The 23774-nt window shown below is 41.7% G+C and overlaps 1 protein-coding gene across 3 annotated transcripts in view; it reads right to left on the bottom strand.

The window, feature by feature from the left end:
• Positions 1-23774, bottom strand: part of LOC311230068 (kelch-like protein 7) — a gene marked incomplete at its 5' end in the record, with an annotated part of 30477 nt that overhangs the window by 2369 nt on the left and 4334 nt on the right. For 2 of the 3 annotated variants that reach the window (XM_084316214.1, XM_084316216.1), the window contains 8 exons: positions 354-540; positions 2571-2668; positions 3716-3917; positions 4762-5002; positions 12474-12616; positions 15155-15329; positions 19719-19894; positions 21201-21325. In XM_084316214.1, the coding sequence (XP_084172340.1) occupies positions 354-540; positions 2571-2668; positions 3716-3917; positions 4762-5002; positions 12474-12616; positions 15155-15329; positions 19719-19894; positions 21201-21325 (1347 nt within the window). The remainder of the gene's footprint in view (positions 1-353; positions 541-2570; positions 2669-3715; positions 3918-4761; positions 5003-12473; positions 12617-15154; positions 15330-19718; positions 19895-21200; positions 21326-23774) is intronic. The other variant, XM_084316215.1, reaches the window with a different exon arrangement.

Below are 23774 nucleotides of genomic sequence, written 5' to 3'. Positions count from 1 at the left end.
CGGGGTGAAGTAGTTCTGGAGGTATCTAGGGGACCTTTGGTTTATAATATTGTGCACTATGTTGAGTCTGAGCTGAGTAACTCTGGCCTCCACAGGAAGCCAGTTTAGCTCCTGGAAGTGACTCCTCCCTACGTGGGTGCGAGGTACCAGTGTAGTCAGTGTGTGGTGTGATGTGTGCCCGGGTGCCAGTGTATGGCAGCCATTGAGCCTGCGTAGCCCAAGGTTGGGTGCTACCAGTGGTGGTGAAGGAGGATAGTTCCACCGTACATTGTGGGGAGCGCTTTGAGTGTCTAGAAAAGCACTATATAAATGTAATGAACCATTATTATTATTATTATTATTATTATTATTACCTGTCCGTGTCTGTGTGGTACTCCAGGGTATGTCCGAGGCGCCCCACCCCCTGGAACCCTGCCAGCACGTAGATGACCTCGCCCACGGCGGCGCACTTGACCGTCACCCCGCGCCACGGCATGGGCGCCGCGGCACGCCACTCGTTCACGGCGATGTCGTAGTACTCCACCGAGTCCAGTCCACCTACTCACCGACGCGGAGAGAGAGAGAGCCGCAGTTTGCTTACAGTGGAACTCTGTGTTCAGGCTACAATCATATCACACGTACATTGAACCCGTTCTAGTGGGTACATTCGAAAGCCCATCGAAAGCCCTGGGTCTCTTCTTTTTTTTTTTATCTACTTTTTCTCCGATTTTCTATTTTTCTCCCATCCCAATTTCGTATCGTCCAATTCAACCCTCCCCTGTCTCGAACGCTGTTAGGCCATGCCTCCCACAAGCCGGCTGCAATGTGGACGAAGCCTTGCATCACGTGTCCCCTCCGGTACTCGAGGAAGCAGCCGTAGCATCTTTTCACCTGCACAGCGCGATCTCTCAGCGGCGGGGGGCTGTGTGGGAGGGACACGCCGCCCCCGTCGCTTCCCGATTCTGCTGCGCAGGCGCACCAACCGACCTGTAGGAGTCGCTGTCCACAACGACCGATCCCCACCCATCAGCTTCCCACCCCCCTAATACTGCCAATTGTATTAGTATGAACGACCAGCCAAGCTGATAGCAATGCGGAGAGCTGGGCTCGAACCCAGCGTCTCCTGCATTGGTCGCGAGCGCCTTACCCACTACACCACCTAGGCGCCCCTGGGTCTCTTCTTTTAAAAGACTACTCACTTTTGGCTGCGCCACTTCCTCCCGTCAATATGTGCCGGTTTCGGACTCAATGCGCTGGGATTTCTATAAACTCACATTTCACTAATAACACTTAAAATCATTGGTAAACAAACGTAGTGCTGAAAATATACACTTTGACTGCTGTTTTGACAGGGTTAGGGTGTTTACTCTTGGCTACATTTAAAAAAGAAACGCAACATTAATTAATACGTTCTGTATTGATCGATTTATGGCGCGATATGAATCTCGGCCCTGTACCGGGCCCGCCAGGCTTAACAGACACAAAGCACCTCTCTGACCAGCAATGGCACTAAACGTGTAATTAAATGTGTGCGTGTGTGTCAAGGGCTTTTGACAGACTCACAAGCAAACAGTACAGACAAAATATAAATGTATCATGCTGGCAGGTGGCAGAGTATTATTGTTACCCTGAGCTGCCCGTCATCCAGCAGTGAAACACAGCGATGATAAATATATATACTAGGGGTGTAACGGTACACAGAAGCCACGGTTCGGTACGTACCTCGGTATTGGGGTCACGGTTCGGTACGAGTTCGGTACAACAGAAAGAATATATATAATTTAATTTATTAAACAAATATCTACTTTAAATGTTTTATTATTTATAATTATTATTATATATTTATGATAATTATTATAATTATTAAATATAATCATTTTCTATAGGCTTGCCGTGGTAGTCAGTGTTACTGGTGTCATTCTGTGTTCAGGCATCCACTTGCCTACTGCCCCTTTACCAACTTATCCTTGTAAGTTTCAGTTTCACTTCTAGAGAGAATTTAACTTCACGAGACTGAATACTAGAGAACAGATGACATGTTACAACAATGGCAGAGGATTATTTGGATTTAAACACAGTAGCAGTTCAACTGGAGAGGAGCTCAGATGATCAGTCCGGAAAAGTATGTTTTTTTTTTTGTTTTTTTTTTTTTATCGGCTGTGTCTGTGAGAGTCCGGCGGCGGAGAATGTTGGTGTGTGTGTCTGCGACGCGTGTGTGTCTTTCCATTGGTTTCATTTGGTTAACATTATTGGGCAAACAAGAAAACGAAAGAAAACTGTAAAATTGTAATGACCCTGCAGCTGTTCCAATGTAAACGTGCCTTCCTCCGTGCACTTTCGCCCGTTCTGAAGTCGGACTCGGTGTGCCCGGCCACGCGCGCTGTTCTCACACGGACCTCGCGAGTGCCTGCATGCGCGACTGGTATGTTTGCGCTGTGAGGCGTATTCTTCGTATGGCTGCGCATACCGCACCGTGACGGCCGTACCGTAAATTCGCGGGACGAATACAAGTACCGTTACACCCCTAATATATACACACACACACACTGATATCCATAATGAATGCATTAGAATCAGAGTATTCTTGTTACCTAGTGCTCCCTGTCCTCCCACAGCATATATCCTATTCTTCACTACCACCAGACCATGATTCTTCCTGGATTCTCTCATCCCACACAGCTCCCTCCATCTAGAGAGAGACAGAGAGCGAGACAGAGAGATATGGAGGTAAGGAAGAAGCTCAAAGATAAAGAGATTGGTGAGTGTCAAGACAACATCATTCAAATGCTCAATAATGACTTTACAGTATATAGTACAGTTTTGGCCCGAACATAAGGTTATATATTTGGGGTCTAAATATCTATTTTCTCCACTTTGAGATCTAAATGATAGTACAAATATACTGTATCTACCTTGTGTTATTCAATGTGTTAGAATTACTGGTAGCCTACATTCTGGCCAGATGTACTTATTTTCTTTATAAAAAATAAAAATTCGATTCGATTTTTTTTCCCTTCTTTCAAAAAACGAGTCTTGGGAAAACGTGGCTCATCTGGTTTTCCCGATGGCGGGAGGCCAACATGGCGACAGTAGATTGAAAGTGTTCTGCGGTAGGGCTGCACAATTCTTGCTAAAAATGTGAATCGTGATTTTTCTCTTGAGATCACGATTCTCTCACACGATTCTTATTTTTTCAATAAAATCATTTATTGCACTCTTTCTTAAACAGACAACATAACATGAAAGTGCTAGACTTAAACATAACATATATGAAAGTGCTTGACTTAAACTTAAAAGTCTCTTGTAACATACAAAATAACTCAAGTCAGAATCATCATCATTTTCTCTCATTGGCGAGGAGTAACGTGTGGGAGGCTCACGCTGCCCCCGATACTTCCCGTCTCTGCTGAACAGGCGTCACCCAACCGAGTCGCTGTCCACAACGTCCAATCCCCACCCATCGACTTCCACCCTCTATCTCTGCCAATTGAGATAGTATGACGACTGGCCCAAGCCGCAGGCAATGCTGACTCCGGGAGTCGAGACCAGAGTCTCTTGCATTGGTGACGAGCGCAATCTCCGCTACGCCACCCAGCCGTTATATATATATTTTTTAATATAAAAAAAAATCAGCATAATTTAGAAACGAGATCGCATAGGTCTACGAATTGAGATCGCAATTTTTTTCCCCCGATTCGTCGTGCAAGCCCCATTCCCGCGGCGCAGCACCACTCACTGCTGCGTGCCGGGGTCGTACACCTCGCAGTTGTTGAGGACCCTCCCGGAGAGGTTGTTCCCCAGGGTCCCGCCGCACACGTAGATGAGGCCGGCGGCCTCCACCGAGCCGTGGCTGCAGCGGGACATCAGCATGCTGGCCTTCACCTGCCAGGTCTCGGTGCGCGTGTCGTAGCACTCAAACAGGTCCAGGGCCGAGCTGCCTGCACCACAGCAAACAGGGCTTCATCAGGGTATTATCAAACAGGAGGAAAGACAGGTTCTAAACTGTGTGGGTATCAAACAGGAGGAAAGACAGGTTCTAAACTGTGTGGGTATCAAACAGGAGGAAAGACAGGTTCTAAACTGTGTGGGTATCAAACAGGAGGAAAGACGGGTTCTAAACTGTGTGGGTATCAAACAGGAGGAAAGACAGGTTCTAAACTGTGTGGGTATCAAACAGGAGGAAAGACAGGTTCTAAACTGTGTGGGTATCAAACATGAGGAAAGACAGGTTCTAAACGGTGTGGGTATCAAACAGGAGGAAAGTCAGGTTCTAAACTGTGTGGGTATCAAACAGGAGGAAAGACTGGTTCTAAACTGTGTGGGTATCAAACAGGAGGAAAGACAGGTTCTAAACTGTGTGGGTATCAAACAGGAGGAAAGACTGGTTCTAAACTGTGTGGGTATCAAACAGGAGGAAAGACAGGTTCTAAACTGTGTGGGTATCAAACAGGAGGAAAGACGGGTTCTAAACGGTGTGGGTATCAAACATGAGGAAAGACAGGTTCTAAACTGTGTGGGTATCAAACAGGAGGAAAGACGGGTTCTAAACGGTGTGGGTATCAAACAGGAGGAAAGTCAGGTTCTAAACTGTGTGGGTATCAAACAGGAGGAAAGACTGGTTCTAAACTGTGTGGGTATCAAACAGGAGGAAAGACTGGTTCTAAACTGTGTGGGTATCAAACAGGAGGAAAGACTGGTTCTAAACTGTGTGGGTATCAAACAGGAGGAAAGACTGTCAACCCTCCCATCTGATCCAAAACCCCCTTTTCACCTACAACTCACCCACTTCCGACCCTCCGGACGTGTAGATCTTGCCCTGGGCGGCGCAGGCGGCCAGACTGTCGCGGGGCGTGGGGGGGCCCAGCTTGGAGTACCAGCTGTCCTTCAGGACGTTGTAACAGTCCATGCGCTTGATGGGGAAGAGCTGCGAGCCGCCCAGGATGTAGACCACGTTGTCCCAGAAGACAGCCGTGGCGTCGCGACGCTTCTCGAAGGGACAGCGGATGTCCATCCAGCTGGAGTCCTGACGGAGACAGAGACATGCGGTAGGTTCAGAGATACTGCAATAATATAGGGAGGTGTAGTCTGAGTCTGACATCACTTTGGACCCCCCGCAAGGTCCACCCGTATTAGGGATTTATCATTGGGAAAATGGATTATCGGCTATTGTAACAATTCTGACTCATGATGAATATTGAAAAGCTTTCCATTTTTGCACAAAACGAGTTCCCTTCTATCACTAACGTTATTGTTTAAGCATTTTTGGTTGAAATAAAACTCGACGATATTTTTTTTCACGATTAATTGCGAATATTTTCATGTTGAGCTATAGATTGTGGATGAATACGCACAGAAAGGTACAACATGCAAATGTTGATGCTTTATTTGTTTTAAACGAGACGATTTAGAAATGGTCAATGGGGAAATACATTGCGTTTTCAAGATGGTGGACCGGCCGGAAACAGCAATAACGTAACCACTACACCTCCCTATAGACCAGGAAGTAACCACTACACCTCCCTATAGATACTGTAGGTTCAGAGATACTGCAATACTATTACTGTAGGTAGAGATACTGCAATACTATTACTGTAGGTAGAGATACTACAATACTATTACTGTAGGTAGAGATACTACAATACTATTACTGTAGGTAGAGATACTACAATACTATTACTGTAGGTAGAGATACTACAATACTATTACTGTAGGTAGATATACTACAATACTATTACTGTAGGTAGAGATACTGCAATACTATTACTGTAGGTAGAGATACTACAATACTATTACTGTAGGTAGAGATACTACAATACTATTACTGTAGGTAGAGATACTACAATACTATTACTGTAGGTAGAGATACTGCAATACTATTACTGTAGGTTCAGAGATACTACAATACTATTACTGTAGGTAGAGATACTACAATACTATTACTGTAGGTAGAGATACTGCAATACTATTACTGTAGGTAGAGATACTACAATACTATTACTGTAGGTAGAGATACTGCAATACTATTACTGTAGGTAGAGATACTACAATACTATTACTGTAGGTAGAGATACTGCAATACTATTACTGTAGGTAGAGATACTGCAATACTATTACTGTAGGTAGAGATACTGCAATACTATTACTGTAGGTAGAGATACTGCAATACTATTACTGTAGGTTCAGAGATACTGCAATACTATTACTGTAGGTAGATATACTACAATACTATTACTGTAGGTTCAGAGATACTGCAATACTATTACTGTAGGTAGAGATACTACAATACTATTACTGTAGGTAGAGATACTACAATACTATTACTGTAGGTAGAGATACTACAATACTATTACTGTAGGTAGAGATACTGCAATACTATTACTGTAGGTTCAGAGATACTGCAATACTATTACTGTAGGTAGATATACTACAATACTATTACTGTAGGTTCAGAGATACTGCAATACTATTACTGTAGGTAGAGATACTACAATACTATTACTGTAGGTAGAGATACTACAATACTATTACTGTAGGTAGAGATACTACAATACTATTACTGTAGGTAGAGATACTGCAATACTATTACTGTAGGTTCAGAGATACTACAATACTATTACTGTAGGTAGAGATACTACAATACTATTACTGTAGGTAGAGATACTGCAATACTATTACTGTAGGTAGAGATACTACAATACTATTACTGTAGGTAGAGATACTGCAATACTATTACTGTAGGTAGAGATACTACAATACTATTACTGTAGGTAGAGATACTGCAATACTATTACTGTAGGTAGAGATACTGCAATACTATTACTGTAGGTAGAGATACTGCAATACTATTACTGTAGGTAGAGATACTGCAATACTATTACTGTAGGTAGAGATACTGCAATACTATTACTGTAGGTTCAGAGATACTGCAATACTATTACTGTAGGTAGATATACTACAATACTATTACTGTAGGTTCAGAGATACTGCAATACTATTACTGTAGGTAGAGATACTGCAATACTATTACTGTAGGTAGAGATACTACAATACTATTACTGTAGGTAGAGATACTGCAATACTATTACTGTAGGTAGAGATACTACAATACTATTACTGTAGGTAGAGATACTGCAATACTATTACTGTAGGTAGAGATACTGCAATACTATTACTGTAGGTAGATATACTACAATACTATTACTGTAGGTAGAGATACTACAATACTATTACTGTAGGTAGAGATACTGCAATACTATTACTGTAGGTAGAGATACTACAATACTATTACTGTAGGTAGAGATACTACAATACTATTACTGTAGGTAGAGATACTACAATACTATTACTGTAGGTAGAGATACTGCAATACTATTACTGTAGGTAGAGATACTGCAATACTATTACTGTAGGTAGAGATACTACAATACTATTACTGTAGGTAGAGATACTGCAATACTATTACTGTAGGTAGAGATACTACAATACTATTACTGTAGGTAGAGATACTGCAATACTATTACTGTAGGTTCAGAGATACTGCAATACTATTACTGTAGGTAGAGATACTGCAATACTATTACTGTAGGTAGAGATACTACAATACTATTACTGTAGGTAGAGATACTGCAATACTATTACTGTAGGTAGATATACTGCAATACTATTACTGTAGGTAGAGATACTGCAATACTATTACTGTAGGTAGAGATACTGCAATACTATTACTGTAGGTTCAGAGATACTGCAATACTATTACTGTAGGTTCAGAGATACTGCAATACTATTACTGTAGGTAGAGATACTGCAATACTATTACTGTAGGTTCAGAGATACTGCAATACTATTACTGTAGGTTCAGAGATACTGCAATACTATTACTGTAGGTAGAGATACTACAATACTATTACTGTAGGTAGAGATACTGCAATACTATTACTGTAGGTAGATATACTACAATACTATTACTGTAGGTAGAGATACTACAATACTATTACTGTAGGTAGAGATACTGCAATACTATTACTGTAGGTAGAGATACTGCAATACTATTACTGTAGGTTCAGAGATACTGCAATACTATTACTGTAGGTAGAGATACTACAATACTATTACTGTAGGTAGAGATACTGCAATACTATTACTGTAGGTAGATATACTACAATACTATTACTGTAGGTAGAGATACTACAATACTATTACTGTAGGTAGAGATACTGCAATACTATTACTGTAGGTAGAGATACTACAATACTATTACTGTAGGTTCAGAGATACTGCAATACTATTACTGTAGGTAGAGATACTGCAATACTATTACTGTAGGTAGAGATACTGCAATACTATTACTGTAGGTAGAGATACTACAATACTATTACTGTAGGTAGAGATACTGCAATACTATTACTGTAGGTTCAGAGATACTGCAATACTATTACTGTAGGTAGAGATACTGCAATACTATTACTGTAGGTAGAGAGATACTGCAATACTATTACTGTAGGTAGATACTGCAATACTATTACTGCTCTCAGCCTAGAAGGTGTTAAGTGGGGGGAGGGGGGGTTACATTGGTATCATCCTGAATTTCCCTCAAGGGGATCAATAAAGGAATAGCTTATCTTATTGCTTTCTGGGTAAAGTAGTCATTATGCGTAGCAAGAGAAATGCCTCCGGTTTCTTTGAGGGCCTGTAGCTCAGGTGTGTTATCAGCATGATTCATAAGATATAGATTGAAAAGTATCTGCCTGATTTGTACAAGTGATGGCTTATTTTGAAGGTATGAACCTGTACTTTCATATTATGAAAAAATTAATTAAAAAAATCTAACCCTAACTAACCTTACTGTCATGCACTTGTCCTAATAAACTAACCTACACTGGAGCACTCAACACTTTGATGAACATTGTTACTCAGCTGATAAGAGTTGTGCCCTTCCTGATGACTTGTCGTACAGAACTTGTAAGTCACTTTGGATAAAAGCGTTCAGCTAAATGACTAAATGTAAAACAATAAAAAATTGAAGATCCCCCTAAAGGGCCCAGAATCAGTGTGTGTGTGGGGGGGGGGGGGGGGTCACAGCTCCGACCTCAGAGGGTTTTAAAGGAACAGGCCAGCATGAAAAAACATTTGGACATTCTTGGAATCCCTTCAAAGACCCCTGCTGAGGATCTGTCTGATAATAAGGATGATGTTTTCCCAGGAGGGGTGGGGTGGGAGGGGGAGGGGTAATAAAGCAATACACCTGTCAGTTTGATGGATGCAGCATTCTCTCTTGTGTGTGTGTGTGGGGGTGCAGTAGTGGCAGGACTGGGAGAGTGTGTGTGTTAAGGCTATCCCCGAAGCCTGTTTTTGGGATTCGAACTAGTGCACTGCAACCTTGCCCAGGCCCGACGGGGCCCGGCCCGGCGGGTTCGGGCTGGGTAGGGCTTTTTTTTTAATAAATAATTCGGGCTCGGCCGGGCCCGGGCACCGCCGTTTTTTTTTTTTTTTTATTGCGTTTTTTTTCTTTTTTTCATATAACTAGGGTTATATGATAACCTTCGTTTTAAGATTCGCTTTCTCTTTTGCGCCAGAGAAACATTTGGATGTAATTACTGCAGCGCGCAGAGAGAACTCAGGGGACAAGTTCAACTCGATTGGTTGTGTTGGAATATAGCCAGTTGGCGAACGTTTTAATTTGTTCTTGGGATGTATGTAGCCGGTTTTGTTAACGGTGTTCAACGCGTTGCTGACGTCTGGTGAGTGATGTTTACTATTTGCTGGGTCGCGACTGCTACTTGTTTTGTTGTGATTTTCATTACGTTGCTCTGCTCGAAATCTGATTTCTGTTTTCTGTTTGTTTGTTTGACTGAGTAGGCTATTGTGTGTCGTGTGTGTGTGTGTGCGTGTGTCAAATAAGATTCTATAGCCTTCAATACGTTTTACGAGGCTGATGTGCGACAGTGTGAGTCAGTCTATATAAGCGAGCACTGGGAGAGACGGCATTGCGAAACAGGCTATGTAAATGCTTCTTAGTTTTGTTTATTTATTACGTTCATATAAAACCGTGTTTCGAATATTTAAAACAAATACAAAAAAATTTATATTTTAATAATAATAATAATAATAATAATAATAATAATAATAATAATAATAATAATAATAATAATAATAATAATAATAATAATAATAATAATAATAATAATAATAATAATAATAATAATAATAATAATAATTTTTTTCGGGTTTTCACGCGGGCTAGGGCTTAAAATATTATTTACAGTCGGGCTTATTTTCGGGCAGGGCCTGAAGTTCAAGGGCTCGGGCAGGGCTCGGGCTTTATTTCAAGGCCCTTGCAGACCACTAATTCGAACTTCGTCAGGGTTTTTCGAACGAACGTTCGAACCTTGGTTTTTAATAAAATAATATTTAAAGAAAATAGTATAATAAAAATAGATGTTTAAATTTCTCTTTTTTAATATCCTCAAACTAAATCCTCAATTTGAATAAAGTGATTAAATTAGTATTTTTTTATTATTATTATTATTATTATTATTATTATTATTATTATTATTATTATTATTATTATTATTATTATTATTATTATTATTATTATTATTATTATTATTATTATTATTATTATTATTATTATTATTATTATTATTATTATTATATTATTATTATTATTACAGCTTTTATTTCGAAAAACACGGCCCTTCGCATCATCTCGCGAGAGAGACAGACGAGAGAGAACTATCCTCTCGCGAGAGAGACAGACGAGAGAGAGAGAGAGAGCATCCTCTCGCGAGAGAGACAGACGAGACAGAGAGCTAGCTAGCAGAGCGGGCTAGCAGCCAGGTTTGTCTTGTTGTTTTGAAGACAGAACCCGTGTTGATTTAGGCCCAGAATGTCTGGAGGAACTCACCCCGGGGCTCCCGGGACCGGGGCGAACACCCACCGGAAGAAATACAGCGGTCCGTCCGCCCGGTTCTGGGAGAGCAGCGACACTGTAACGGCGCTGGAGGCGGTGAGACAGTGGACCGGGAGCTTATAGCTTATCCGCAACAGTAAGTTACTTCCGGGGTTAGGGTTAGGGTTAGGGTTAGGGTTAGGGTATCAACTTTCCAGCCCCAGACCAGGGAGAAGCCCCAGCCCAACTAAATCAACTTTCATTAATGAATATAACTCATCAGTTTATTTTAATACTACAATATTAGTGTAGCCTAATCTTTATCTGCAACTGTGAAGAAAGACCCCAATTTTTTTTTAATAAAAAATTTGAATGTTGATTTAGAATTCGAATGCCAACCAGGGTTTCCGTTGTCCGGTAATTACCGGTTTTTGACCGGCAAAATCTGTTGAAGTCCGACATATTTAATCTCTCCGGTCATAATGTCCGGTGAAAATAAATCCCTCTAAGCACAATTTGATTATTTGAATTGTATTAAAATAGGCTAAAATTAAATAGCCTATGCGATGAACGAAACAATCATTACATTTGTTTCATCGTTGCTTCACCAAGCAGGTCTGTCTAATAATGCCAACGGTGTGTCAGCGCGAGCTTGCTGCTAGATTTACGAGAAGCATGGAGCTGCAGACCCACAGAACCCACCAGCTTTACCGGCACAGTGCAGTACTCCAATTCAGCCATTGGCAATTCAGCTGTTGGGTGGGGGGCGCTGCTGAGCGGTGTCCCGAGACACCGACCGGACCTGAAAACACTGCTCTTCTGTGAGTCTGCAGCTCCATGCTTCTCGTAAATCTAGCAGCAAGCTCGCGCTGACACAGCGTTGGCATTATTAGACAGACCTGCTTGGTGAAGCAACGATGAAACAAATGTAATGATTGTTTCGTTCATCGCATAGGCTATTTAATTTTAGCCTATTTTAATACAATTCAAATAATCAAATTGTGCTTAGAGGGAATTATTTTCACCGGACATTATGACCAGCACCAAGTCGTTGGGAGGTGGAGATATACATCACGCAAACCCACGATAATGTTGCTGTCTCTCTCTGCCAAATTTCTCAGTTCTTCGCTTGATATAATTAATACAAATGTCCAATATAACGGAATTCGTTAGCTCATAAAAATGTGATTATAACAGACTGCTGTTTATTAATGTCGGGCAGACTGCCCACCGACACCTCAAGTCGGCAGCAGCACGAAGTCTCGAGGGACTTATTTTATTTGGAATATATTAATGACTGTATATGCAAAAGTAGCCTAGTTTTAAGTTAAAATATTATAAATGCCTTGAGGATGTCATTCTTTATATAGGCCTATCAACTGTTTTTAAGCTCAATAAACTCTGACCGGAATTGATCCCATTTGTCCGGTAGATTGAAATCTACCGGACACTCAGACCGCCAAAAAAAAATTCTAACGGAAACCCTGATGCCAACGTAATGAACGAAGGTTCGAACGTTTGGGCTCAGCCCTAGTGAGTGTGTGTGTGAGGGGGGGGTGAAGTAGTGGCGGACTGTGGCTGGGAGTGTGTGTGTGTGTGTGTGTACCTTGGGGTTGAAGTAACGGCATGACTGCGGCTGGGAGCCTCCGAACAGGGCGATGCGGTAGTCGTGTTTCTTGCGTCGCGGTCGGCTGCTCTCGCCCAGGTCCTCACGGTCCTCAGGAGACAGGAGGTGGTAACGCATCCCACCTGCGAGAGGGCTGGGTGTCAACACGGTGTGTGTGTTTCATCCATCAGTCAGCATTTAATCTGTCGTTACTAGGGCTGCACGATTAATTTATAATTTTTTTTTTTTACTTTTTACTTAACTTTTTAAAATTATGACGATTCTGACTCGAGTTATTTTGTATGTTACAAGAGACTTTTGTTTCAGTCAAGCACTTTCATATATGTTATGTTTAAGTAAAGCACTTTGATATATGTTATGTTGTATAGTCGGGTTATCTCGCCAACGGTTGAGCGCCAAAACCAGAGTATACTCAGGTTTTGATCCTTTGGTCTTTTCCTTTGATCCCTGTTCTATACGGTCAGCCAGAGCCATCTAGGTGTCTATGATTAATCTACCTACGTTGGTATTGCAATGACGATCGAATACCTGCTCGCCTCAAAACCTATAGTGTCCCGTAAACACGTGTAATTACATATAAACGAGTAATCGCGATCGCCGATGGGATCATTGGAATTATTCTTTTTGGAGTACCTCCTGGCTAAGGTAAGGACCCCCTATGTCTATTTTACCGAACCTGAAACATGTTTCTGTAACGATCACAGTGGCTTACTTTACCGGACATAAACCAAGCGTATTCTAACGATCGGATTTTCTGGGTAAGACTACCCGCCCACCCCTGATACCTTTGATTTGGGAGTATTTGGGGTTTCAGGGAATCAACCAGAGCGGTTTGGGCTTATTGCATATAATGCGTCCTATCTCGCGATCTATGGAAAAAGACTGGATTATTCCAGAAATGGAGCGCTGTTTAGCGTGTAACAAACTACAGTGTGTAGAAATGAGCTGATTAGTCAGTAATGGACTATGAACAATGCCTGTAAAATGAGCCATACTATTGTCTCCATAGCTATAATACAGAACACACGATGGGTCTGCAAACAGCTAAAATGGTTATTAACGCTGCCGCCAAAAAGCGCAGATGACGAAAGCTAGTGGCCGTGAATGAGTTAAGAAAGAGTGCAATAAATGTTTTTATTGAAAAAATAAGAATCGTGTGAGAGAATCGTGATCTCAATTCTTAGTGAGAAAAATCGTGATTCACATTTTTGCAAGAATCGTGCAGCCCTAGTTGTTTCAAAAAGGTAAATGTGGTAATATACCATGATTTCAGGAGATACCGCTCAGCCCCAACCAATACCACTAACCAATACCACTAACCAATACCACTAACCAATACCACTAACCAATACCACTAACCAATACCGCTAACCAATACCGCTAACCAATACCACTAACCAATACCGCTAACCAATACCACTAACCAATACCACTAACCAATACCACTAACCAATACCACTAACCAATACCGCTAACCAATACCACTAACCAATACCACTAACCAATACCACTAACCAATACCACTAACCAATACCACTAACCAATACCACTAACCAATACCACTAACCAATACCACTAACCAATACCACTAACCAATACCGCTAACCAATACCACTAACCAATACCGCTAACCAATACCACTAACCAATACCACTAACCAATACCACTAACCAATACCACTAACCAATACCGCTAACCAATACCGCTAACCAATACCACTAACCAATACCACTAACCAATACCACTAACCAATACCGCTAACCAATACCACTAACCAATACCGCTAACCAATACCACTAACCAATACCGCTAACCAATACCGCTAACCAATACCACTAACCAATACCGCTAACCAATACCACTAACCAATACCGCTAACCAATACCACTAACCAATACCGCTAACCAATACCACTAACCAATACCACTAACCAATACCACTAACCAATACCACTAACCAATACCACTAACCAATACCACTAACCAATACCACTAACACGTCCAATCTTTCGCCTTCGACTAAAGACGCACTTCTTCAACCATTATCTGAAAAATATATATATATAATTAAAAAAAAGTCTAACCCTAACTAACCTTACTGTCATGCACTTGTCCTAATAAACTAACCTACACTGTAGCACTCAACACTTTGATGAACATTGTTACTCAGCTGATAGAGTTGTATCCTTCCTGATGACTTGTCGTACAGAACTTGTAAGTCGCTTTGGATAAAAGCGTCAGCTAAATGACTAAATGTAAATGTAACCAATCCAATAACCAATAGGGATGGGCATTTTTAAGAAGAATCCAGATCGATTGATCGCATGCTATACTCGAGTGATCGTGTATTATTCAAAAAAAGGGGGGGGGGGGGACTACAAATTTTTTTTACTAACAAAAAAAAAAGTTTACTTAATTTTGTTCATTCACGTATATGTTTAAGGAAACCAACAAACAGTTATTTAATCTTACACATACATGTGAAACAAATATGTAAAAAAATAAATAAAAAAAAGTATATATATATAGATTTTTCTCATAGCTACGAGTTACTCACGCCCATCCCTACTGACCAATACCACTAACTAATACAATAAAAACAGGCTTGGGGAGAGCTCCAGTTGGGTGTAGCGCAGCGTGTGCGTCCCTCTGTCCACTCACTGATGACCATCTTGAGGCACTCGGGGTTGTCCTGTATGAGGGGCTCTCCCTGCACCGTCTTGGACAGGAAGGCCTTGGAGACCAGGGGGAAGCGCACGCAGCCCAGCACCTCCACCATGTAGCGCTGGCGGTTACACACGTCGTACTTCAGCCAGCGCACCGCCGCGTCGTAGATCTACACACAGGGATGGACGGATTAGGAAAGACCATACAAACATTTAGAAATATGATGCAAAGCATGCAATAAAAAAATATATAAAATGTATTTAACCAAGAAGTCCCATTGAGATACAAGATCTCATTTGCAAGGGAGACCTGGCCAAGATGACAGCAATAACATTTGCAATACATAATAATAATAATAATAATAATAATAATAATAATAATAATAATAATAATAATAATAATAATAATAATAATAATAATAATAATAATAATAATAATAATAATAATAATAATAATAATAATAATAATAATAATAATAATAATAATAATAATTAGGGATGTCCGATATTATCGGCCGATATTGGCATTAAAATGTGATATCGGAAATTATCGGTATTGGGTTTTTTTTCTTTCTTACCTTTATTTACCCAGGCAAGCAAGTAAGAACAAATTCTGATTTTATTTATTGTCAAAAGTATGCATAATGTTGTGTTAATTCCACAACAAGATATATGTAATGTTAACACTTTGATCGCCAGGCTTAAATTCATAATTTACCATCCTTCGCCAGCCCTATTTAATATGGAGACGTTCCCCTTCTTTGCAGGGCTATAACTTTTTAAATTGTATTGCTAAATTGACATTACTATGGCTCATTCAACGTCCTATATCTATTGTTCAGGGTGTAGCAACGTTATACTTTTTCATTCACATATTCATACTAAAATACGGTCTAAAGTATAAGTATGTTTATCGTTTTCTGCAGCTTTCTCCAGAACGTGATTTATAGCCCCAAATGCATTATATTGATGATCAAATACAGTTTGATAGGAATCTGCGCGAGATAAAAAATTTCAAATGGACGTGCTTCTAGAAGTTACTACTGATCATTTGATGTTGACCGGATGGGGGGGGGGTCGTTTATAATTCCGTGGCCAACGTTAGATGATTCATCTAGTGTGGGTGATATATGATCATTAGAGCAGTTAGTATCGAACACGTTAGGGCTGGGCGATATGACCAAAAACGTTATCGCGATAAAATTATAAAATTATTCTCATATAACTCGATATCGATAATTATCGTCGATATAATGTCTGTCAAGTTCAATTAACTTATTATGCCCGGCGCCGATACGCGGGCTGACTTGTTTTGCTGCTGTGAATGTCTCGAGAGTCGAGTTGATGTCGTCATCAGTCCGCGCACGTTAGGAGTTAGCCAAAGCAAGCGGAGTATTTCATGACAATGTACTAAAAAATGACCCTAAAATACTCTGTTCCGCCTAATTCATTGCAACGACGTCCACCGTATACCCCACACTACTATAACAGTTACCCTCAGAATTCAAAACACACACCAACTCGGCAGGTAACATGTGAAATAGCGCAGTGCAAGCTAATTAGCCATAGCCAGCCTCGTTTCCGAGCGTAGTATTTCATGACAATGTACTAAAAAATGACCCTAAAATACTCTGTTCCGCCCAATTCATTGCAACGGCGTCCACCGTATACCCCACACTACTAGTTACCCTCAGAATTCAAAACACACACCAACTCGGCAGGTAACCTGTGAAATAGCGGCGTGCAAGCTAATTAGCCATAGCCAGCCTTGTTTACTGCGTCCTACCTCCGCGCCTCCTTCCGGGTCTCCTTCCGCTATCGGCCATCTCCTTCACTGATTGGTTGTTAGTGCGTGTGTTCATATCCAAGCTTGGAAAATCGATATATCGAAACTTTGCGACCACGTTTCATGTTTATTTCGAGGAAATAATTTATCGCGATAGTTATCGTTATCGTTTTATCGCCCAGCCCTAGAACACGTTGAAAAATAATGTTGAATCTTACCGTAGCTTCCTCATAGCGTTGGGCGATGAGCGTGGAACAGAAATGTTCCTATTATGGGATATAGAAATATGCGATCCATTTCCAGGTTGTATAATAGTATATACGTCCAAATCATGTCGTTTATCGAGTTATTTGCAACCGATCGATGTCCAGTGTATCAAGATGGAGTCCCGCTAACGATAGCGAGTGCCCGGACGAAATATGGGCGAGCACCACTTCCGGTTTGGGCGATCGGCCACCAGATGGCGCTCTTGAACCGTTGGAGAGTTGAGAGGGGCTCAACAGTAGATCTCAGGTCTCCGGGGAGAAATATGATTTCGAAGATTTTTGAAATATTGATATCAAAGACGTGGTACGGCGTCTTTGGCAGAATGAGCATGGCGGGGAAAGACGTCCTACGGCGTTTTTGGCGATTAAAGTGTTAATTACCTGAAATTATTCGTTTTTGGGGGGGAAACCCTGCATATATCGGTATCGGTTGATATCGGTATCGGAAATTAAGAGTTGGACAATATCGGTAAAAAAGCCAATATCGAGCATCCCATATCAATATCGAGCATAATAATAATAATAATAATAATAATAATAATAATAATAATAATAATAATAATAATAATAATAATAATAAATAATGCAGGACCTCTTTAGAGAGGTCTTTATTCGGCATGCAACGACACAACGACATGCAATGGGCGGCACATACACAGAGGAATACACACACACACACATGCAATACATGCAATTGTTTGTATTGCAGTGCAATACAAACAATACATCACACAGCAATAAAATGTGCGATACATCACACAAGAACATAATAAAAGTGCATGGAAAACCTGGACCGGCATCAGTTTCTTCCGAAGAACGCATCACCAAGACAGCCTCCAAAATAATTGGCTGTCCCCTCCCCTCTCTGGACTCCATCTACACCTCACGCACAGTCACCCGCTCTGGTAAAATAGTCAACGATCCCTCCCACCCAGCACACCACTTATTCCAGCGCATGCCCCTCGGGTCACTACAGGTCCATTCTAACCAGACACACACGCTTCACAAACAGCTTTTTCCCCACAGCAGTGCGAAAACTAAACACCCTGGCCCAGCCCGCCCCCCCCCCCCCCCCCCCCCCCCCCTTGCACAGACAGGCAAGCATCCGAACTGAAATTAACATGAACTGACACTGTTACATGTGACTGTCCTGTATGTATTTATGTACCGTAATTCCTCTAATAGTAACCGGTATTCAATTAAAAACCGGGTCTCTATTAATGACCGGGTGCGCTGTTGAGCTAAGCAATTATAAGCCGGCCTCCTAATACAAGCCGGGTTTCATGTATATTAGAGGAATTACGGTATTTCCCTCAACGGATTTACCATAGGCAATATATTTTGTTATTGTTGTTATATGCTGGCCTGGCTGTGCAGTAAATACCATATAATGGTATGGTGTTAATGTTTACCAAGAGAGTAAGCCTACCTCAGAATTGTATAAAATGAAGTTATTATTATTATTATTATTATTATTTTATTATTATTATTATTATTATTATTATTATTATTATTATTATTATTATTATTATTATTATTATTATTATTATTATTATTATTATTATTATTATACCAGTATTGTGATTGCACTATTTTACTTTATTTAAAAAATTTTGACCACCTGTAATTGCACTGTTTACTACCGTATTTCATACAGTCCTTGGTTTCAATAAATGAACCCAGTACATTTTACTGGGTTCAAACTGACACACAATGTTGATTTATTCATTATGATCTGTTTGAAAATTAGAAATATAGGCCTCTCTCTTATACATGCCTCCTCCTAATACAAGCCTGGTATCCGCTACAGTTGAAACAAATACAAGCCGGGGTTACTATTAGAGGAATTACGGTATTTATTGTGGGGATTGGGAGGTGGGCGTTTGATGTTCCATGTTGATGTCCTTGTGCTTAAATAACATGCTGTACCGCAAACAATTACCACCAACCATAGTTGTGTGGCATTAAAGTATCTTCTATCTTGTGCGTGTGTCTGCATCTGTGTGTGTGCCTGTGTGTGTCTGTGTGTGTGTGACGTGTCTGCGTATGTGTGCGTGTGTGTGCGTGTGTCTGTGTGTGGTGTGTCTGTCTGTGTGTGTGTGTGCCTGTGTGTGTCTGCGTGTGTCTGCATCTGTGTGTGGTGTGTCTGTCTGTGTGTGTCTGCATCTGTGAGCTGTGTGTGTGTGTGTGTGTGTGAGCTGTGTGTGTGTGTATGTCTGTGTGTGTCTGCGAGCTGTGTGTGTGTGTGAGCTGTGTGTGTGTGTGTGTGTGTCTGTGTGTGTCTGCATCTGTGTGTGTGTGTGTGTGCGTGTGTGTGTCTGTGTGTGTGTCTGTGTGTGTCTGTGTCTGTGTGTGTGTGTGTGTGTCTGTGTCTGTGTGTGTGTGTGTGCGTGTATGTATGTCTGTGTGTGTGTGTATGTCTGTGTGTCTGCGTCTGTGTGTGTGTGTGTGAGCTGTGTGTGTGTGTGTATGTCTGTGTGTGTATGTGCGTCTGTGTGTGTGTGTACCTGGTCCTCGGCGCGCACAGTGAGCGTGTCCTGGTGCAGCAGGCGTGTGAGCTGCGTGACGTCCAGCTGAAGGAACTCGTCCAGTTTATAAACCTCGGTGAAGTGGAGGTGGATGAAGTCGTCGGCGGCCACCTTCAGCTCCGGACAGTCCAGGCAGTCTGCCAGCGAGGAGATACCTACAGGAGAGGGGGCGACAATAGAGGCCTTTCACGGGAGGTTCAGAATGGCCCCGTTTGTCCTCCACGTTGGGCCAAACAGCGGTCGCCGTGTGTCGGCATGAGAGAACTTTACAAAACGGAAATGTAACGAGTTGGTTGTTTCATTACTGGATCTTGTAAAACAAGTCACAGTTGCTTTCCCATTGTTTCACCGACTACACAGAAATTGGGAATGTTCTTTCAAAAGTGGGGTTCCCGATGGTTACAGCCTGGGCAGCCATGCTGGAGGAAAGACAACTACACGTGAATGGCCTCTGAGGACCGACTTTAATGCAGAAACGACAGTAGGGTTGGGTACCGTTCACATTTGAGCCGATACCGGTACCTGTGAATCGATACCCAACGGTACCTTTTTTCTGTAATTTTACCTACCCCAGTTGGAAAGAAAAAATTTCCAAACTTCTAATTATTTATTATCATTATTATTTATTTAGAACAATTTGTTAATATATATATAATATTAGGGCTGTCCCCGACTAAGGATTTGGATGGTCGACTAGGATTGGCCAAAATTTGCCGTTAGTCGACTATTGGTCAAAAAAAAGTATAATATATAATATATATATATATATATATTTTTTTTTTTATCATTCCATTTGGGCTGTGGGGGTGCTTAATGTCTGAAGGAGTCGACTGAAGGCTTCTTGTCCTCTGCAAAAGCATGCAATTGGTCCACTGATGGATACATCTTGATATTTGTCTAGTATAGTGTGTTCATTAGATGGGTGAAATCCTCTTTCAGTGCCTCTGTGCCTGTTTTCGTAGGCAGTTAGCCTCTGGTATGCGTGCCATTAGCGTTAGCCACGCTTCTATGCCTCTTTTCTTTTGAAAAAAATTATAATATATTCGACTAAGAGGTTGGCCAGTCGACTACGGCCCCTTTCAACCGATTAGTCGACTAATCGATTAATAGGGGTCAGCCCTATATAATATAATATTGCAGCGAGCGTTGTCTGCATCTGGCTTTGTAAAGTGTAACCCACACTTGCGACCGTTTTCGGCTTGCCATTGCCCAGACTGCTTTGTTGTTGTTGAATAAAGGCAAATCCTAGGTAAGCGTGTATTGTTGTGTATTTTATTTATTTTTTACCGAAATGTGGCACCGGTTGATCTCACGTGAATCGGTACTCTGTAGTACCGACGTGATTCGGTCGATACCCTTAATAAAAGTACCGGATTCGGTGCCCATCCCTACAGGACGGGGCCGTGGGACGGCACACAGCGTCGACTCTAGAGCTGTGATTCTTCTAGTCCTTCTCCTCACCCAGGCAGTTGGTGGCGTCGATCTGTCCTTTGAGAAACTCCACGCACATCTTCTTCACCGGCTCGATCTGGTATTGGTTGGCCGCATCCAGGAGGGACTGGACGTTACTGCTGTTTACTGAGATACTGAGAGAGACACACACACACCACACACATCAAGTCTTATACTAAAGCAGTAGGGCTGTCACATTATTTTCGAATTTACATAAAAACACAAGATTCAAAAAATTATTTTTTTAAACGGTCAGGTCATAATAGGCGATCCTGTGCTGAAAAGAATGATACCAAACATACCACGGTAAAAAAAAGTTGCCGAAACTGGCTTAGACCTTTTTTACGTTTAGGTTTTTTTTTTTTTTCATTGAAATTCGAATTCGAACTGGTCTACAATTCTGCAACAAGAATTCGATTTTTTGTTAAAGTGACAGCCCTATAAAGCAGGGGTTCTCAAGGTTTTGATGACTGAGGGCCAATTTAGGGACCCAATGTTGGATTGAGGGACACCCAAGAAAACACAATGCGTTTTCTTTCCTCCATCTCGCTCAGGAAAACCTTTAACGAAGGTCAAACTTTCGATCTTGGGCGGTCAGGTGGCGTAGCGGAGATTGCGTTCGTCACCAACGCTGGAGACGCTGGATTCGCGTGTTCGAATCCAGCTCCCGGCGTTGTCACCAGCTTGGCTGGCCGTTCACACTAATACAATTGGCAGTATTAAGGGGTGGGGAAAGCTGGCGGGTGGGTCCTGGGCGTTGTGGACAGCGACCCCTACAGTTCAGTCGGGGCGCCTGCTCAGCGAGGGTAGGATCTGGAGAGAGGTAGTGCGGCCTCCCGCACATTACTCTGCGCGGCCAGGCTGCGTCAACATTTTAGGCAACCAACTTGTGTTCAGCGTTTCTCCGATTGGCCACGACGCCCATGTGACCGCGGCAGCGCGAGAGAGCGGCAGTGCGGAAATAGGCTGCATTCTATTGCAATGCTCTGCGACAAACCCTAACCTTAACCAACTCCGAAACAATGCCTAAACTTAACCCTAACCTTAACCAACTCCGAAACAATGCCTAAACTTAACCCTAACCATAACCAACTCCGAAACAATGCCTAAACTTAACCCTAACCAACTCCGAAAGAATATTGCCATGCTCTAAGACAGTGTTTCTCAACTGCTGGGTCGCGACCCAAAAGTGGGTCGCAGGGCCATTTTGAGTGGGTCGCGGATGCGTAAAAAAAATATATTTTATTTTTTATTTAAAAAAAAAAATTTCCCCACTAGCTATCTTTGTGAAAGTGGCTTCTCAGCTCTGGTCCAGCTGAAGACAAAGCAGAGGAACAGATTGGACATTGAGCATGACCTCAGAGTTGCTTTGTCTACCATCACCCCAGACTTTGAGACTCTTGTCAGGAGCAAACAACATTTATTATTATTTTATTTCATTGGGTTTTTGTAGCCCTAGTTGCACTTTTGTTGCAACCCCAGTTATCCCATTAGTTCCCCCAAACTTACTGTAGGTCTGTTATGTTAAGCTAAGAAGTCTGCTAAGAAGCATAATTATTTATTATTATTATTATTATTTCATTTCATTGGGTTTTTAGCCCTATTTGCACTTTTGTTGCAACCCCAGTTATCCCATTAGTTCCCCCAAACTTAGGTTTGTTTGTTATGTTAAGCTAAGAAATCTGCTAAGAAGCATATATTATTTATTATTATTTTATTTCATTGGGTTTTTAGCCCTAGTTGCATTTTTGTTGCACTTTTTTGTGTTTATTTCATGTTTTTAACAGTGCATGAAAGATTGTGTATTACTGCAAAAAAAAGAAAAATTAATTAATTATAGTCGTTCAAAAATTTGGGTCGCGACTTAATGACTAAGGAAAATGTTGGGTCCCGAGGCTAGACCAGTTGAGAACCACTGCTCTAAGACAAACTCTAACCTTAACCAACTCAGAAACAATGCCTAAACTTAACCCTAACCTTAACCAACTCCGAAAGAATGCCTAAACTTAACCGGCGAAAGAATGCATGTTAAAAAAAAAAAAAAAAAAAATAAGTGATTCGAACTTGTCACCAACGCACCGCAGGATCCACAGCAAGGCGGCGAACCAGTTGAGCTAACCGTCGATGTTAAAAGAGGGGGGATTACGGCTGCATAATGCCGCGGCAGAGCGGGGGCGTGGCTAGGCGCAAGCTGGTTGCCTAAAATGATTAAGCGGCCAGGCTGGCTGCCGGCTGGCTGCACATGCGTCGGAGGAAAGCATGTGACAGTCTCCGGCCTCTCGGACCAACAGTAGGGGAAAGTGCGCAACAACCAGGAAGGGGGTTGGGAATTAAATTTTTTTTAAAAACGTTCGATCTTGTCGTAAATGTAAATCGCAGAAAGCACTAGCTAACATACCAGTGTGGCGGATTATGATTGATCAATTATATCGGATATTCTGATCAAAAGTTTTTTTTAGCATTTTTACAGGTTTATTTTGGCCACGCAGGACCGACAGAGGAGAGGGCGAACGGGAGGAGAGGTTGGGAGGACATGCGACAAATAACGACGGGATCTGGGATCGTACCCGGGTCGGCCGCGTA

This window comes from Notolepis coatsorum, assembly GCF_963971535.1.
Source record: "Notolepis coatsorum genome assembly, chromosome: 6".
In the NCBI taxonomy this organism is placed as follows: Eukaryota; Metazoa; Chordata; class Actinopteri; order Aulopiformes; family Paralepididae; genus Notolepis; species Notolepis coatsorum.
Note: the sequence above shows the minus strand (reverse complement) of the source record. Positions and strands in the feature narration are given on the sequence as shown.